This window comes from Ursus maritimus, unplaced genomic scaffold (assembly GCF_017311325.1).
Source record: "Ursus maritimus isolate PB19 unplaced genomic scaffold, ASM1731132v1 scaffold_25, whole genome shotgun sequence".
Lineage (NCBI taxonomy): Eukaryota > Metazoa > Chordata > Mammalia > Carnivora > Ursidae > Ursus > Ursus maritimus.
The window spans coordinates 38652019-38671250 of NW_024425008.1; the positions used below are offsets into that span (position 1 = coordinate 38652019).

The 19232-nt window shown below is 40.6% G+C and overlaps 1 protein-coding gene across 1 annotated transcript in view; it reads right to left on the minus strand.

Moving 5' to 3' along the window:
- Nucleotides 1-1614: 1614 nt before the first annotated feature.
- The window catches only part of DAAM1 (dishevelled associated activator of morphogenesis 1), a 162299-nt gene continuing 144681 nt past the window's right edge, over nucleotides 1615-19232 (minus strand). Inside the window, exons 20-26 of the mRNA XM_040641825.1 lie at nucleotides 18319-18458; nucleotides 17295-17463; nucleotides 13899-14006; nucleotides 11859-11919; nucleotides 8832-8963; nucleotides 5396-5566; nucleotides 1615-4357 (exon numbers count right to left, since the gene is read on the minus strand). Coding sequence (XP_040497759.1) covers nucleotides 4148-4357; nucleotides 5396-5566; nucleotides 8832-8963; nucleotides 11859-11919; nucleotides 13899-14006; nucleotides 17295-17463; nucleotides 18319-18458 — 991 coding nt within the window. The 3' untranslated portion in view covers nucleotides 1615-4147. The remainder of the gene's footprint in view (nucleotides 4358-5395; nucleotides 5567-8831; nucleotides 8964-11858; nucleotides 11920-13898; nucleotides 14007-17294; nucleotides 17464-18318; nucleotides 18459-19232) is intronic.

Here is a 19232-nt window from a genome sequence, read left to right on the forward strand (position 1 = left end):
TTTGTCAAAAACCCCTAGTGTTCAATCCTATGTTCATGTTGTTGGTTTGACACCATGGAAACATAGTTGATTGCAGTAGACAAAAGCATGTCAGGGAAAAGATCAAAGGTTAGATTGAGGTTTCCCCCCAAGACCAGTGAAAAATAATTCTGATTGGTCTTTGCGATGGAAAACATGAAAATCCTTATAAACAGGAAACTCCATCCTCCAGGGGTTCCAAACTTTCTCCAAGATAAAGAACTATAGATTTCAAGCCATCTCTTAATTGTAGACTGACCAGGTTTTCAGACTCCGGTAGAGTTCATATTGATAGGGGCACAGGGATATAGAGACAAACCAACATATACACCACTTTGGGAAATGGGCACCAAGCCCAACATAGTGAATGTTCTATAAATGACTCAGAGGCAAAACACCCTAGAACCCTGATTTTAGATCTACACATAGTCCAATGGTTCTTGATGCTAGCTAGTGATTTGGAACTGAAGGGTATCAAGTAGTTGTTAAACCTTGGAAGTTCTTTTTTAGGTTTACTACTTGGTAGGAAACAGCTGATGTTATTAAAAAAAAAAACAACTCAGAAAACTTAGAACTTGATCTTTGAATAACTGTGTCTAAACTAGTTTATTTAATAAAGATTATCCTTTTGCTTCACATAAACCCATGTTAGGTTACAGAAAAGGGGCAAAGTCCTGGAGGGTTCAAATTGCTTCATCCCTTTAACAGAAGCACATTTTCTCCCAGCAATGATTTTTTTAGGAGAAACCGAAAACATAAAAGAAAATGCAATGATCTGAAAGTTTCATATTTTTCTCTACTTGTATCAACACCCCATGAGCAACTGAGGGTCTAGGTGGTTTTGTACACAGCTCCACACTCAAATGTATAAATTGGTAATTGTATGTTCAGTTTGTGGGATGGCAGTCGTCTACTATGCAGAAAGCTCTCTCCCATCTGAGTGCCCTGCGTCGGAGAAAAGTAGTTGTCTTTGGATAGCATGCAGTTACCCACGGACTAGATGACATACAAGATGACTGACAATTTTAAGAGCATCATGAGTCCATTCCAAAGATCAGAAGTGCTTAGGTCCTCTATCAACCACAGGACAGTTGGTTTTCAGCCTGACTTCAAATTGGGTTGAGGATGGCCAGGCAGCCGAAGCAATGTGGGGCCAAGAAAAAGCCCCAATTTTCGGAGGATATAAGACACATCCCTTGTTCTGTACAGGTGATACTTCTCCTATTGACCTATATCATAAATTAATTTTAAAAAAGGAAATGCTTCAAAATGAAAAAGATTTTGATTCTCGAGACCAGACATTCTTTTCTCTACCACCAGTTGAATAATTTCAGCAGTAGTCACACTGAGACACTATAACTTTATGGAGTCACACAAAGAGGTTACAGCAAAGAGACAGAAAGAGGTAGCATATCGTAGTCTGTGAACACACTGAATGCTACCAAAGCAAAAAACTGTACTATTCTGGGTCCAGTACGTACAAGCTCAAAAATATGTACGTGTTCTTGACTTAGTAAACAACTGGCAATATTTAGCAGTGCAAAGTACAGAGGCGTTTCATAACGCTGTTTTAATAACTCACAGAAAACATATACATACACCCAATGAATTCATCTCTTTATTGCATATTGCTTTTTTAAAAAAATGTACGATCTCAATAACACATACGACATTTTTTTTCTTGGTACTATAACAACAGTCTTGCACCTAAAGACTAAGAAGTTCCAACTACTAAGCTAGTAAGATACAAGACATATCATTAAGTTTACAAATTATAATGCTTTCTTTTTGGCATTAATTTAAAAAAACAAACAAAAACCTTTAAAATACACACCCAAGAGAGAAAAGTGGCTACTTACACCAGCACCAATCTAAAAAGTAGATTTTTTTTTTTTTTCAACAATGGCACATGGAATTACCTGCACAAAGCTTTTGGGGAAAGAAACCAAAAATGGAAATGGTAAAGGAGGCCTACCAGGATGGCCGTATCAAAATGAGGATGATTACAAAGGGCAAGAGGGACACGCTACACGGGCTTGCTCCTCTATGTGACACTCCATCCACTTGTCCATTCCTTAAACTGTAAAACAAAGCCATTTGCAAAATACAGTTCCAAAATTGAGCCAAACCAAATTTCTCTTGCTATAAATAGAAAAGAAGATAGAGGCACTTTTGTTAAGGAATAGACACATCCATCATCATCTCCCATTCCTCATCTCCAAGCCTTTTGGAGCAAAGTCTCTGTCTGCACCTTTAACCCGATGGATTCGCAGACCTTGGTTACTAGGGGCTGGGGAGCACAACCTCTGCTGTGAATTTATGACCGTCTTATCTGCTAGAGTCAGTTACTTCCATAAAATGGGTAGAAAGTCTCTAAGTTTGCAATGAGGGGGAAAAAAAGTAAAACCACTGCTCTTGACAACTCTTAGAGTATATTTCACAGCTTTCACATAGTGCAGAGACCTTGCCATCTGCACTAAGCATTATAGTTTATACACATCATTTTTAAATAGCATGATTCCTGTACAGCGCATATTGGTATTCTATTCGCCCCTTTATCCCCATTAGAACATAAGCTCCTTGGGGGCAGGGACTTTGTCTTGCTTATCATTGTAGCCCTACTAAGCCTGGCACATAGTAGGTGTTTAATAAATATTTGTTAATTGACTGAAAAACTCAATTTAGTGAGTAAATAATGTTCTAGTGCAACAGGACAAACTGCTCTCTCCACAGGAAACCCAACCGCAACAGGATGGTTAGAAAGAAAAGAGAGAATCTTAGCCCCCCTCCCCCACTACAAATAAATAAAGCAAAGCCAAAAAAAAAAAAAAAAAAAAAGTAACAGTCCTCTTTATATATAATTTAAGGATATTAAGAGTTGGTAGGTTAATGGTAAGCATCTATAGTTTATTTTCTAATGTTCATTGTTTTTATTCATTTCTCCCTGAGAGCTTTATCTTTTGGACTGAAATTTTACAGGTAGCTTTACTGACACACAATTTAAAATGACAACATATAAACAACAAACCAAACATACTTAGAGATAAATAGATCTTGGCATCTCTGTTGGTGGTGTTGATATTTTGTGCATTCACTAAGTGTCCTTTAGTCCAGACCCATATTGACAGAAGATGCAGCTTGTCCTACAAAATAGGAAAAAAAAAAAAGAAAGAAAGAAAGAAAGAGAAAAGAAAAAAAAAGGCACCCCATAAAAAAAATTTAAATAATTTTTATCCCTTTAGAGAATTCTTCCTTTTAGGTCTTGGGTAGGAAATTTTATTTTTAAAGTTTATATATCTATATTGTTAGAACAACAAGCACATTCTGGCAATCTTGTTCTTTAACAAGAGCATGAATTGCATTTAGATAAATAGTGTTCTTTTCAAAAGCAATGTAAAGAAATCTTCAAGAGCGCTTGGCAGAGAACTCGATGAAATTAGGGGAAAAAAGTTGATGCCCAAGTTTTAAATATGTAAAAAAAAGTCTGACATTCTACATAATTCGGATTGTGTGCAAGATGTTGTCAATAAACATTTACAGACTGCACCCCCACACCAATGTCGGAAATTCTAAGCTGGTCCTAGCAATTACTGATGCAACACACCAGCATCACATTGTCAACTATCAAAAACCATTTTAAGTCGATATTTTTCCAACACCAGTTTCACCAATGAAAATAATTTCAAAGTATACCAAGCTTGGAAACCATAAAATATTTCTCAAGCCTTTTTTTTTTTTTTTTTTTGCTTTTGTTTTTCCTTTCAACGCTAGGGAATGTCTCTGTCATCTCTTTCAGGAGATAGTATTGTGCTTCTGAACAGCCGTGGTGTTCGGGGGGGGAAATGAGCCATACTCAGTACGAATGCATACACAAAGGGCTTCTGAGCAAATACGTTAACATAGATTTTTTTTTTAACCATACGTATAGGTCTCCAGACAACACTCAGACTTCTATATACATTTTTTTAATATATATGTACATGTACATTTACATACACACACATTCACACACTCACTCACAGATGAAGGAAGAAATTGCCACTGTTTGGATTGCAAGGCAGTGTAATGAAAAGTTCTAGTCACTTCAAAGGGCCGCTAACGAGCTTTCTAAAAAAGTATCCAAGGAAAATTAGAAATTAAGTTTTGTGACTGGTCTCTCTCGGCTGCTGTCCGTCATCTGGTTGGTAATACGCTTGCGATTCCGTTTCAGTTTAGAAAGGTCTTTGTCAAAGACTTCTCCTGAGCGTAGAGCTGAAACCAGGTCATCGAACTCTCCACCCTCTTCACTATTCTCTTTTGCTTTCCTCATTTTACGTTCCCTTTCACGTTGTTCTTTGAGCTGCAAATAGAAAGCAACCTCTTACAGAAGTGTCACCGTGTTGTTTTGTTTTCAGTGGAGATGAAGTCCTTGAAAGACTACTCCAGTCACATCAACCCGTGCGCATCAAACAACTGCTCAGCCCCTCGGACCTCCCAACAGAGGGGGAACTGGGATGTGAGGTCTCATTGTAGAGCAATGAATAAGAAGAAAGACGACCGCTACTTTGTGATCAGACACTCACCATCTAGAATCCAGGTAAACCTCATGATATTCTACTTGAAACTAGAGCCATCAAGGCAATTCCTATGGCTATAACGGAACCAGGAAGTTATCACTGAACAGACCCCAAATACTGGTTTCTTTGATGGTATAGAGGGACTCAAGCAAATGCTCATTGGGCCCCTCTCCTCACATCGAAGGCTTAGCCTGTATCTCCTGTGGATGCCTGGAGCCTGCTACGCATGAGCTATTATTATTAAAAGCCAAATTATACATGTACATTATAGAAAATTTAGATAATTCATATAAACAAAAGCGGGAAAATCATCCTTAATCCTACTGTTAAGAGATAACCATGGTGAAACTGCTGGGGGTATACCTCACCACACAGAAATAATTTTGTAAGCTTTCTTTTATCATTAAACATTCTTTGAAAACATAACTTTTAAGGACTGCATAAACATTCCATTATGTAGCTATTATACCATTTAAGCTAATGCCTGGTTGGTAAACATTTAGGTTGTTTTCCATGTGAGGGCTAGTATAAAGCCTGTTGTTCTCTTTGGGCAGATTTATGATTATTTCTTTAGAATAATTTCTAAGAAATAAAACTCCAGATCAGAGGAGGTAGATGTATTTTTTCAGGCTTTGGATACACACTGCCCGATTGCCCAAGAGAAACTTGCGCTGATTTAAACTCCGAGCAGCCTTCCAGAGAGCGCTGCGATGCCCTCCTTCCTGCCGGCACAGCACCGCGCTGTCCTCACACCAAGGAGCTGAGCACTGGTAGACGGTACTTCCAGGAGGGGGAATCGGCTTATGTCCTCATTCTCCTACCTGCGCTTCCATGCGAGCACGGCGTTCCTCCTCCTCCTTCTTCCTTCTCATGTTTTCATTCTCTTGTTTGGCTTCTGACACAGCTTGAAGAAACTGATCAAAAATGCCGAAGAACTCATCCGGCTGGATTTTGCCAGCCTCTTCTCCAAAGTGTTTCACTGCTTTAGTAAACTGGAAAGAAGGGAGTTTTAAGAAGTTCAGGGTTCCAAGAGAATTCTGTGATCACATAGAAGTCTCTCTCGAAGTAGTGAGGCTCAAAGAGTTAGATATAACCTGCTGGATTTTAGTGAGCCTGTATTTATCTTTGGCTGCTCAACAGGGCCGTCAATCATTGCTAAAGTAAAAAATTTAATACTCCTCGACTTTTGAAACCATTTATTCTTTTCCACTTCATTTCAGCTTAACACCAATGATTACCTACTCTGACTTTTTATTAACTAAACAGTAGTAAAAACAAGAAAGCAAAATATCATAGGGCAGAGCACTCAAGACATAAAACTAATAGCAAACTCAGCAGGGGTAGGGAAACTTGTACTTTTAACTTTTCTTTGAAGTAGTTGAATATCATTTATTGGTGCCATATGGTTAATATCAAAAGCAAATGGGATCCAGTGCTTCTTAGCTGCTTTTCCTAATCCTAAGTAATGCTAGTATTGTGATATTTCCTGGGCCTCAGTTAGAAAACAGTCATGGACTATGGAGTCATTAATGCAACCCCAATTTATGACCGAGAATACAATTTTATTCCAAAGCCTTTGTTAGACAGAACCCCTCCCACTGCAAATCCTCTCAAAACAGCTAAAAATGCAAAATATTAAGGGAGAATTAAAAAAAATTAATACAAATATATGTATATTGTAACAAAATAGTTATTTCCAGTCTCCTCAGCTTATTTTTCCTTTGGATTGGTGAATATGTCAGTTTATTTAATATTTTAATTCTTTAAACTGAAGTATAATTAACATACAGTGTTATGTTAGTTTCAGGTGTACCACATAACAATTCAACAATTCTAATACAGTACTCAGTGCTCACCAGGAAAAGTGTAGTCCCCATCTGTCACCAAATGTTATTACAATATTCTTGACTATATTCCCTACGCTGTATTCTTCTAGGTTTATTTCTCCTGGTAGTTATCTTCATAACTCAGGATCACATGCTTTTAGGAGTCTTAGTGGTATCATAACTTTCCGAATAATGTTCAATGCCAGTCATAACGTTTGTTAGAATTTTTCTTCCCTCTGTAAGGATCTAATGCTGTTAATCTTAAGCTACTAAGGAAGGTGTTTCCAGCTTGAGTCAAATGAATTCTCATTCCCTATGCCTAATCAACTACATAACATTTTCCAGATCTTTAATTTTCTTCATTTAGACTATGAAGTGCTTGTGCAGTGCCCCCAGCCCAAGACTTTCTAATTGCTTTTTTCTTGCATTACTTGCCTTTATTATATTTTTTCTGATATGTCAGTAATACTATCTCCCTATAGGAAATGTTTTCAGTATTTATTCTATTTCCCCCCCCTAGTTTTACTGAAATATAATGGACATACAGCACTGTATAAAATTAAGGTGTACAGCATAATGTCTTGACTTCAGTATATTGTGAAATGATTACCACAAAAAGTTTAGTTAATATCCATCATCTCGTACAGATACACACAAAAGGTCTACTCTCCTAATAACTTTCAAACGTAGCACGTAGCAGTGTTAACTACGATCATCACGTTGTACATTACAACCCCTATACTTATCGATCTTATAAATAACTGGAAGTTTGTACCTTTTGACCACCTTCCTCCAATTCCCCCTCAATATTTATTCTGAGATAAAACAATCACAAAGTTATATGTGTGTGCGTATGACATCTTCTTGTTGTCGTGTCGTATCTTTAAATTTATAATAAAAATGTTCTTTTGCCATTTCTCTCTTCACTGAGGAGTTGTTCTCAACGTTTTACTATTTGGAAATATTCTAGAAATCAGAGCTCTTTAGGGAAAAATAAATTGTTCCCATGCCACACGCAAAGCTCTAGCTTGCCTTCATGACTTTATAAGCTAATTTCTAAAAGTTCTGCTATGAACAAAAGGGCATTAGATGGCCTACAACTGAGTCTCTAAAACATTCAAGTTCATGCACTCCAAGCCATCCTGAATGATCTTTTTATCTAGGAATTCTAGTGATGATGAAGTCATGTATATTTTAGTCTTAGAAATCTGAAGAAAACTAGTCCCAGACTAAAGTTCCCACACTAAAATAAAAAAAAAAAAATAGTAGGTTGTGCGTAAGCGTGTGTTTTTACATCAAAAATTAACTGTAGGGTTGATTCTTATAAAAATGTTCGAGCCCTCAAGGAAGTAGATTCTATGCTGCCTGGTTTGGGTGGGGGTGGGGAGTCCCTTCCTTTACAGATCTGTATCATCCAAAGTGGTGAGGCATACATAAGACATGGGTTGGGGGTGGGGGCTATCGCAGAGGAGGTTGCTGACATCGATCATGGGACAGCAGAAGCTGCACTTTTAACAGCAGTCCTCTGACCATATATTATCTTTCCATTTATTTAATCATGTTGGAAGTGGGGTTTACGGTTGAGACTAGCTACTGTATCCTAATACAGACGTCTTCTGAACTATAAGCAGTTGTTCATGTACACTACACAGAAACAATCATCCATACCTATTACTAAACAGATGACTACCGGGAAATGATATCCATCACTCAGGTATCGAAGGAAAGTTAAAGCAAAAGACTATTGTGGCAACTGAGAGATGAGCAGTTGTGGAGGAGCCTGACAGGATGGGGGAGGGGCTTAAGATCACTTATTAACAGTGAGAGGGGGAGTGAGAGAATGTGTACACGCACATGTGTATGAATGTGTATGTATTTTGGAAGAGGAAATAGTGGGGAGGGGGAGAAGCTAAGGTCCGAGTTATTAGCCAATGAAAACTTTTCCTCTGGAGGAAAACAAAATTTTAAAATAGCAAAAAGCATATAAAGCACTGTATTATTAAAACACACCTCTTGTCATGAGGCTGTGAATTAAAGTGTATCTCCTTTAGTAAGTTCTGCTGGAGATTTTAAGAGGGAATTTCCTGCCCCAAGTCTCTATCTCAGGAGAGCATATAACTTACAGGTACTAGGACACGTGGCCTTGGTTACATCTGATCTCACATTTTATCCTGCCTCTGGTTTTCATAATCGACTCTTTTCTGGTTCCCAGAGATAAGTACTTTAATCCAATATCAACCATGAGAAAATTGCAAAATATTTACTGGTCTTACACCATCCAGATGCTCTGAGGTCTTGTTAACCTAAAGGCAACACAGACCAGTGAGACAAAAGGGTGTGTTTCAATGATCACAGTCCTAGATATGAATATGTTGAGTATCTGCCAGTCTCAGCCCTGTTCAACAACGCTCAGTCTCAAGGGGACACCTACCAGGTCTTTAGCTTCCGCGAGAAGGTCTTCCACATCAGAGAAGCTGAAGCTGGCGACTGTGATGAACTGGCTGACAACAGACACAAACTTGTCTCCGGGCTGTGGGGGCTGAGACTTCTGATATTCCAGCTCCTGAAACACAGGAAGTGGACGATGTCAAGGTAGCCTTCGAATGCGGACACACCTTGTCTAATTTTCCATATGCCTCAAATTTAGTAAGTCAGCGTAGCAAACACATCAACAGCTCCTCTGAAACACTTTGTGATACCCAAGCTCCCCTGGCCCTTCTGTCCACCACGCCAGACCCATGCCCATATGCACCAACATATTTGCAAACAGCAATTTAGCGGATCATCTGAGTACTTTAACCATATGATTTCTTACACTAGCTTTAGGACGTGAATAGATTAGCATTTAGATAAAATTAATAGAAGTTCGGTAAGGAGAGCAAATTGGATTCCAAAGGAGTGTGACTGAAAGCAAAGGAGTTGACTGTTGATATTCTGTACTCAGAATTCTGGTAATTCTGGTTCCTTGATTTTTCCTTCTTTCCCTCGGGCCAAGGCTACTGACTTTCTACCTGAGGATATCTGGGTCAGTGGAATTTCAACTGTAGGGTTTGGCACCGTAATTGTCTACCATTTTTCTTGTTGTCTGTACTATTTTGTTTTTGGGAACAGGCAGGTAGGAGTATTAGTGTCTTATTAATTACCCATATTCTCTATTACCAGGGTGACGAACACACAGATTTTTCAAATCTATTTTTAGTAATTAATTTCAACCATCACCAGATGCACTTTCTCAATCCCACCCTCTGTGAGTGAGGGATTATTTTCCTCATTGTACTGACACATAAATTGAGGTTTAGAGGGATTAAATTCTTAGCTCAAAGCCAAGCAGCTGATACGTGATAGAGCCAGAACTTGAACTCAGGTCTGTCTGACTCCACTGTCTCAGCAACAGCCACCCTGGGCACCAACTGACTTAACCGGCATCTATTTTCTTCCGTAACTGCCTTGGCAGGGGCACTAACAAACAGGAGAGAAGTCACAGGCCATGGGTTCTGATTCAGCATCCACCACTGATTCGGTTCTTATCCGTGACAAGGGGCCTGGGCCTCAGTTTCTTCACTTGTAAAAAGCAGGCAATATCCACATCACCATGAGAGTCAATGAAATGACAGAAGTGGAAAGTTATAAGTATGGAAGTTGCTGTGATTGGAATAAATTGCCACAATTCTAGTACTTTGGCCTTGAAAGTGAGCATCTATGTATGCGAGGTATAGAGATATAAAAGCGATTTCAAAGTATTTCATTAATGTATAATCTCATTTCATTCAAAGACTGAATTCGGCATTCCGTCTTTGATATCTTTGAATGATATAATCCATTTGTGTCAAGCACAATTAGGATTCATGAATATTTAGACAGGCCAAGGTCTCCCTCCCAGTATTTCCTCCCAGTGCTACATCTCGACATGTATGCTGCCCCTTTCCTATGAAAAGCGTGTTACAGTATACATGCCCCAGGTGCTGGGGAGATTTCAGCAAAACTACTTTTAATAGATCCCAAACCCAAAACTTCCTCCCCACTAGGACCCCTCCCCACACCTTGCTCTGAACTAGCTTAGATGCAAAGGTGAGAGCATCTCTTATCAGGCTTTAGGGCTGTCATAACTGCCACGCTAGTCTTGAGAAAGCCTTCCACTGGGAGGAAATGGGAACCCAGGGAAGGCTATAAAACCAGTCTCATCCCAAGCTGCCCTTATCCAGCTGGGCCTCTGAAATCTGAGAAGGACCATCCTACTTGCTCACTCAGTGTCTTGGGCCACTGGGGTTGGCAGAAAAAGATTTCATTCAGCTCATCTCCTTTACTTTTGAAAGAGCATTCCCCATTCCCCCCTGCCCAAAAGCCTTACATGCTCCCTAGTTTATTAAAAACAAACAGAAAAAGATTAGACATTGTGACTTTAACTTTTATTGGAGTTATGTCTTTAATGAAGTCAACTGCTTTCTCTGGCATAGTTTTACTATTAAAAAAAGAAAAGAAGGAGGGTCCTCATGGCATTACTAATAAGTGATGTGAAAGATACTTAAGAGACAGTCACCCTTCCAAGCTGTCTATGGAGCAGTGTCCTTTGTCAAGTGCCAGGCCAGAGCCAGGACCACTCTCCTGAGCAGGTCTCTCGTCCTGACCCGCCTCCTGGCTTGAGGCAGCACTGGGCGGTACCCATGGTACCCACGCGGGGCTCGGCTGCCTCGGTCATGTGTAAGCCCACCAACTCCTCCGCCTCCAGCGGCCTGGCCAGCTATCCCTCCACAGCGGCCTGCCCCAGGGACAACCCCACTGCTATGCTCGCAAGTTCACCCCCACCCTCCTTCTAAGTCACAGCTCAAAGTTCACGTACTGCAAAAGAGAAGCTTCCTCTAATAAATGCCAGTCATTCCACAAGCTTTGGACGAAGCTGAATCCACCCACCTCCCTCAAGGCACCTTTGTAATCACTGTGCTTATCTGGACATGTTCTCAAGAGCAGACCCAACTGCTCCTGGCCATTGCAACACCTGGAGGGCAAGGACTCTGAATCATTGTCACCCCTGGCCTTGAGAATGGACCGTACACCCCAATGTCTATTCAGTAAATACTCCCCAAAGGACCAGCTCTGCGACAACAGAGGTATTCCACTGCTCTGCCGAGAAACAACATCACTTATTAATAGAACGTAGACACGGAGAGGATCCTTGAAGATTACCTAACCCAACCCACTTTAATGAGTCCTGCCTCACAGGTAGGAAACTGGGGCAACCCTAGGTCTGGCTCCCCAGTTCCTGCTCCCACGATACCCCCACGACATCCTGTAGCTGAGTCACTAGGGTGACACAACCTGCCTTTGCTTCTTCATTGCTGTTGTTTTCCTACTTTGTTATTTTTTAATCAGTAACTGTTTATCCTGGGCATACCACCGTGCTGGACATCATCAGCACTAGAGGTAGTGAAGAGACTGGGAATCAGAAGAAACACCTACTCACCATCTCTACTGCTTTCAGGCCACTTCTCAGGGTGCTTATTTCCTTGTCCAGCTCAGTCATGCTGTTGTAAATAGTAACATTTTAGTAACCAACATGTGACTTATATGTATTAAACAGATGATGGGTTTACAGATCTCATGCTTGGAAGTCCACACTAGTTTATTTTAAATGTTTAAAATTCCCTTCCATGCTCCGATCTCACAGAAAGATAACATTTTAAACTTAGGAAATTTAGATATGGAATGATGGTTGGTTTCTGTTTTCCACAGCCAGCAGGTATACTTTATAGCTGAAAAATAGCAGGATAGAGATATCTCCCATGTGTACAAAAATACTTCATGTTTCAATCTCACAAAAATCTCACTTACACAAATTATTATACATGGAAATAAGTGTTTTTGCCATACTTGGCTCCCTTTGATCAAGTTAAAGAAACGGTCTTATCCACAATCACGTTCACATTGTACTCTTCGTAATGAGTGCAGTGCTTCTCTCTAAAGTTCTCGTCATGTGGATATTATAAAGTAATGGCTTAAACTTCTTTTTTTTTTTTTTTAAAGATTTTATTTATTTATTCGACAGAGATAGAGACAGCCAGCGAGAGAGGGAACACAAGCAGGGGGAGTGGGAGAGGAAGAAGCAGGCTCATAGTGGAGGAGCCTCATGTGGGGCTCGATCCCATAACGCCGGGATCACGCCCTGAGCCGAAGGCAGACGCTTAACCACTGTGCCACCCAGGCGCCCCACTCTTTTTTCTTTTTTAAAGGATTTATTTTTAAGTAATCTCTACACCCAACGTGGGGCTCAAACTCAACCCTAAGACCAAGAGTGGAACGCTCTACTGACTGAGCTAGCGGGCACCCCAATGATGGCTTAAATTTCAATCAACAATGATATTTCTTGGGGCGCCTGGGTGGCTCCGTCGTTAAGTGTCTGCCTTCCGCTCAGGGCGTGATCCCAGGGTCCTGGGATCGAGCCCTGCATCGGGCTCCCTGCTCGGCAGGAAGCCTGCTTCTCCCTCTCCCACTCCCCCTGCTTGTATTCCCTCTCTTGCTGTCTCTCCCTCTGTCAAATAAATAAATAAAATCTTTAAAACAAACAAACAAATGAAATTATATTTCTTAAAGTTGTGCCAACTAGATTTCATTGTCTCTTTGTATAGAGAAAGTTTCCTGGGCTTCTCCTATAAAATTTTCTGTTTGATGGCTTTTAAACATCAGAGATTGTAACATAATCCTCTCAGATAATTCAGATGTAAATTCACCAATATTTCACTTAACATTTTAATTTCATGTCTCACATTTCTACCAAATTCTATGAAAAGAGGGAAAAAATAAGCCTGCTCATCATACTTTTCAAATTCACTGCAAAAAAGATGAAGTTTTAAATACACACACACACACACACACACACACACACACACACACACACACATATATTTTTTTAAAGGGCCAAAAGGAGGAGGGAAGAAGAAGGAAAATTGCCTATTCTTCAGTCTCTGAAAAGTGGTGTGAAGTCTGTGGTGAAAGTTTGGCAACATTCCATTTTATTTTTAGTTTCTTCATCTGCATAAAGATTGCTTTCCATTAAAAGGTTGCCTTGGTTTCTGAGAGTGTGTGCACATGTGAAAATTACTAGCAATGTCCTGACGTTTAAGTTGTATTTGCTTGGCTATGTATCCTTGTTAACTAAGGGTGCTCCTACCTGTATTTAATAGAACTACCTTTTAAAAGTACTAGTGAAACCACATTCCTTTGTTATACTTTTAATAACTCAGAAAATTAGGTTTCCTGGAAGTTAACAATTACATGCAGGAATAGTCCAAAGGAGCTAGAAAACATATATATCCAAAACCATGTAACATATTTCAGTGACTTGGATAGGATTCAAACTTTACTTCATATGCCATTCAGGGAAAAGCAAACAGAAGGACCCTCTTCATGCAATGCCAGCTAACTACCTCAATGGCTGAAGCACCGTCCAAGTGATTAAAAAAAAAAAAAAAAACCTAAACTAAAACAATTCCCTGTAAGTACTTACTTTACTTTTGCTGCTTGAGGAATGTCCCTCAGTTCTTCATTTAGATTGAGGACCTTGGGGTATTTATTTTCCACAATAGTTATGAGATAGTGCAAAAGTGTGATGTTCCTACAATTAAAAAAGGAAAAAGTGTTAAACATGGTTAATATCTGTATATGACTTGCATATTCAAGTGGCTGAACCTGCAAGAACTCTATATTCCTACATGGACTTCAAAATTTGGAGATTCGTTTCAGGCAGGGATTCTCAAGAGAAGGGAGTAGGGAAGAGCCTACGTGAGATTTACATAACTGTATGACAAAAGGAAGCATAGATCTTCAAAAGGGAAGGGGACAAGATTTACTACTTTAGCTCATAACGAGCATCCTTCAACATCTGGATGATGGAAATGAACTGGACCCTTGTCAATGGGGACATACCTACCAAAGACAAGGTGTGCCCCAAGGTTCACAATAAGCAGGTTGGGGTGGGAGGGAGGATGGGCACTGAGGGATGCTTAATTCACTAAAAGGGACAGCTATTTTTCAAATCTAAAAGTACAGAGCAGTGACTCACTAATAAGAATTTATTGATAATTCTCATTTAAGCTTTTTCAACTCTATGATAACTTCCCCCTCCCCCAACTCATTTATTTTGCTAGCTTTTGTCCCCTCTGACTCATCTGTTTTGCTGTCTGTAACAAAGGGTGGTCAGAAAGTTAGAAGGTCCCCTGCTTTAGGGCTGGGCCTGGAAGTGGACCAGGACTGTGCCATCACGGCTATGACATCCTTGCAGCCAAGAATTCATTTCCTAATTTTAGCAACACTTCAGCTCCTAACTGTATAACCCAGCTCCTTCTTTGGTGGTGACAGGACTGAACCCTGACTGACCTGGGTTGAAAAAGTGGATGCCTGATAACACTGTCTGTTAGGCCAAGCTGTGGTAGTCTGGTCCTGCTGTCCCTGACTCCAATGCACATTACAGTCACCTGGACCCCAGATGCCTGGGCCAACCTGAGATTCATTTCACTGGAATGGGGGTGGGGCCAGGCACAGGTATTTTTAAAAACTCCTCAGTAATTCTAAGAGCCAGGATCAAGAACCACTAGTCTACTGAAAGTTACATAATCAAGAGGATGCAAATGTATTTCTTCAAAGACATGTTCATAATTTGTAGGCAGTTTGCTAATTTACGATGCTAAATCACAACAGCGCCCCCCCCCCAGCCCCCAACTAAAGCGAAGCAGAGTTGTCAAATAATTTCCTTTCCTATAATCATGAAATGGTTTTCACTTCTGGTTACCCCGGCATCTTCCCCGAAGTCAATGCAATCCCATTCCTCTGAGTCAACTGGCCCAGGTGTGAAAGAGATTTTTCCTTCATTTTTCTTGCTTTCAAGAAGTAACTGGAAAAGACTAGCTCAGCAAAATAAAGTAATGGCTAATTACTTTAGTGGCTAATGATTCTGGCCATTTCCTTTACAGATTTTGAGCTGCTATCCTTCCATTCCAATTTTGCTGTTCACAGAATCTAAGTGTCCGCCCAAGTGCCTGCTGAGGGAGGGAGCCACATCCCAGCAACCATGACAAGAAAGGGTAGAGCCATTTCTCCTCACTCTTTCACAGAGATGCTTTGTTATTTGGAGAAACTAAATTTTATTCACCGCATATACTTTACTTAGTGTAGAAAGACTTCATGCTGGATCAGAACGTTCACATTTGTTGGCTATCCAAATAGCACCTCATTTGACTGAATATAAATTCTTGAAGAATGAAAAACAACACAACAGCCACACATTTGATTATCTGCTGGTATTACTGGAAACAAGTCTTTAAAGCAGGGTGAATGTACCCTACATTGCTAACTGACCCACCCTTGTGCAGTCTGATCAGATTCAACCGAACATGTACCGAGTGACTGCTTACCAATAAGGCACTCTGCTAGGCACTATGGGTTTATAAGACACTGGTACTATTTCTAAGGACCAAATATAGGAAGAAGAAGAAAAAGAGATCAGAAATGTTGTTAATTTAGTATTTTGAAAAGGCTTGTGTATTAAATTCTATGGTCACTTCAATAAGCAGATAATCACATAGTAAGTGCCAGGTTATCAGTAATGAGGGGGCAGAAGGTATCAAAGAAAAGAGAGAGAGAGAGAGAGAGGACTAACTGAACACACTTCCTTAAAAAGGTGACTGCTCTTTATATGCAGGTAAGATGTTGCAGTTTTCCTACTACACCTTCCAGATACAATCCATCTGTTGTTGGAGTAGAGCTGAGAACAACAGAACAGGTGTCAAATACCTGCGAGGCCAAATACCTTGCTTGTGATGTTAGGCAAGCTAAATGAGCCACTTTACAATGCCTCAGTTTCTTCATCTGAAAATAGCGATACAGCACTTTGGCCTGTGTCCGGCATGTGACCAAATACGAAAGTACTCTGGAAGGTCAAGGGCTTACATTAAAAATAAGGTGGTAACGGCATAGCTGCCCTTTGTTAATCTATCTCTACATGATGCAAAAAATAAGCTTTATGCTATGCATCATTAATCTTATAGAAAATATAGAGTAAAAAGCCTTACTAGTGAGGGAATAATTAGGGTGAACAGCCGATATTTCTAGAAAGAATCTGGATGCAGGGAAGTTCACCTTAGAGACAACTGTGCAAGGTGCTTTGAGGCCAGTAAGAACCTTAGCGAAATGGAGCTCCCGGGGAAACTAGTGCTGTTACACTTAACAATCCTACCTGTGAATGACACCAGAGCGTTTCTCACCTCTTGGGTGTTTCTAACAAGAATCCATTCACCTAAAACACACTTTCCAGGAAACGTTTTGAGGAGTCTTGGAAGGAGCAGCTTAATACCAACAGCCAAAACACATTTATACCTCATAATTTTTTATAGCGGCTAGCTTCAACCTATAAAGGCAGGCAGGCATACCCTAAAACCCCAACAAGCTTCACATTCTATCATCAGCTGTCAGGTTTTTTTCTTGTCCCTGGAACGCAGTTCTCTGTGAAAGGTCACGAGGAGACCTGTAGCATGCGGGTCACTTTCTGTTTCTTGACCTGGGCGCTAGTTACGCAGAGATTCAGTGTGTGAAAATTCACCCAGTGCACATTTCTGACTGGCGGACTTGTCTTTAGCATATTATACTATAATAAAGGGTTTATCCAAGAAAACCCTAAACCTTAGACTAGATGCTACCCCTGGGGACTGAAAATGGATGAAAGATAATTGGCCCAGTGGGGATTTAGGGTTATTTGTGATTAGGAGAGAAGAGAGAAGTCACTGCTGGAGAGGGAAAGAGCATGAGACAAGCAAACCAGAGGCTGCAGTATTGGGGAGGCCCAGGAGGCCCAGAGGGATCCTGACTTCAGCTCCTGGGTCCTCCATGTGTTGGAAGATACTGTACTTACTTGTCAATACTAGATTTTGTGTCAGCAATCTTGTTTAGGCTGGCTATCTTGAATCCATATGCATTGCCTCTTTGGCCTTTATTCATGTAATTTCCAAATGCCAAAACCACTTCTAGCAACTGCTTCAGGGCGCTGCTCCGAAACACCTCTTCTGAGCCGGAACGAATTGCTTCAAAATAAAGCACACGTAAACACAACTACTACAACCAAGAGTCTTCAGTGGTACCCACCCTAAATCCACACGCCGGAGAGCAGATACTGAAGATGTTAGACTGGGTCATCAGACGACCAGGGAGCACTTACAAAACACCTAAGCTAGAAGCAGACAGTGAGGGCACAGGGAGAGCCCGCTGACGTTGCTCAACAGACCCAGACATAACTGCACCGTCCTATCCTTTCTTAGTCCTTTTCTTGGCTGACTCATCAACCGTAAGCAGTTAAGAATACATAGAAAGCGACTGCATTTCCCACATTCCTGTGCAAACACTTTCTTGCCTGGTATGAGTCAGATCAACAGGATTACTGATCAATTCTATTGACAAAAAAAACCTGGCCAAATGTGTTTCATGTTGCAGCTTGCAGGTGTCATCAGGGATTGGGGCTGGAGCAGGGTCCTGAGTCCAGCCTGCATTCTGTGGCTGTGCTCTTCAGCTGCCCATGTTTCAAACACTTAAAAATTTTATAGCCTTAAATCTTCCCCGAGAAATATCTAGTAAAGCACCATGGCAATAAAGCTACTTACAGATTTAACACTAGTAGCAGTTAAATATATTTCTCACCAACACCCAGGAAGTTAAAAGCCCAGTTCTACAGAGGAGCCCAGGAGATGTGCTGTGAGCTCCAGAACCCAGGCTAGGCCAGAGGGCCAAGTGTGGGCCTTAAGTAATTACCCATCAGAATTCCAAATGATTTTAAGGAAAAAAGAAATCACCCAAGGGATCTTGCTAATTATCTGCACTAGGACTGTACTTGCAAACGGGCACTTATGACGAGCATCATTTTCAATCTGGAGGCTTGACTTTACCTTCTACTTTAGGTTTCACTTCTGCCACACGCTCTGCAAACTTCTTCTTGAAGTACAGTGATTGCAGTCTTTGCTGATAATGATTAATTCTGTAAGAGCAAGCATGGACTGATGAACATTTATTAAGATGTCTATGTTCGCTCAACGGATATGGAGGTGGAGGTAGGGTAGAGCACGCCTCCCCAACACACACACACACACACACACACACACACACACCCACACCCACACCCACACACCCACACACATAGCTACGCATTGCTATCTTTCAGTTAGGTGGTCAAAGGTACCAACTTCCAGTTACCACGTAGAAGTTCTAGGGCGGAGCATACATGAGGACTACAGCCAACACTGCCTATCGCTAGGACAGTTGTTAGGTCAGTTCTAAGAATGGTCATCACAAGGAAGGACCTTTTTTCCCTTGTTTATTTTATCATAGGACACGATGGCAGCTACTAACTAAACTTACTGCAGCCTCATTTCACATCTGTAAGTCAACTACTAGCTGTCCACTATAGTGATGTACGTCAATAATATTTCAATGAAACCGGGGAAAATCTTTTCTTTTTACTTACAAGTAGTTAAATTGGTATAAGATGACCTCCTGCGCTTTCTAGTCTATATTGTCTCTCAAGTCAGATTGTGGAAGCTCTTTACCAGGATCCAGTTTGCACAGACCATTGGAGGGACTTTGGAGATTCAACACTTTCATTAGAAGATGATGTGACTGAGGTCCCGCGAGACAAAGCCACTTACCCAGGATTACTAAGAAAGTCGTGTAATGCCAGAAATAGAACTTAGGTCCCTTGACTCCCAGCTCAGTGCTTTTTTCTATTACATCATGCTGGAATGAGTAATTCTATGTGTATTTTCCATTCAACTTGTTTATTTCTGGCTTATCTAAGTCCATCTCA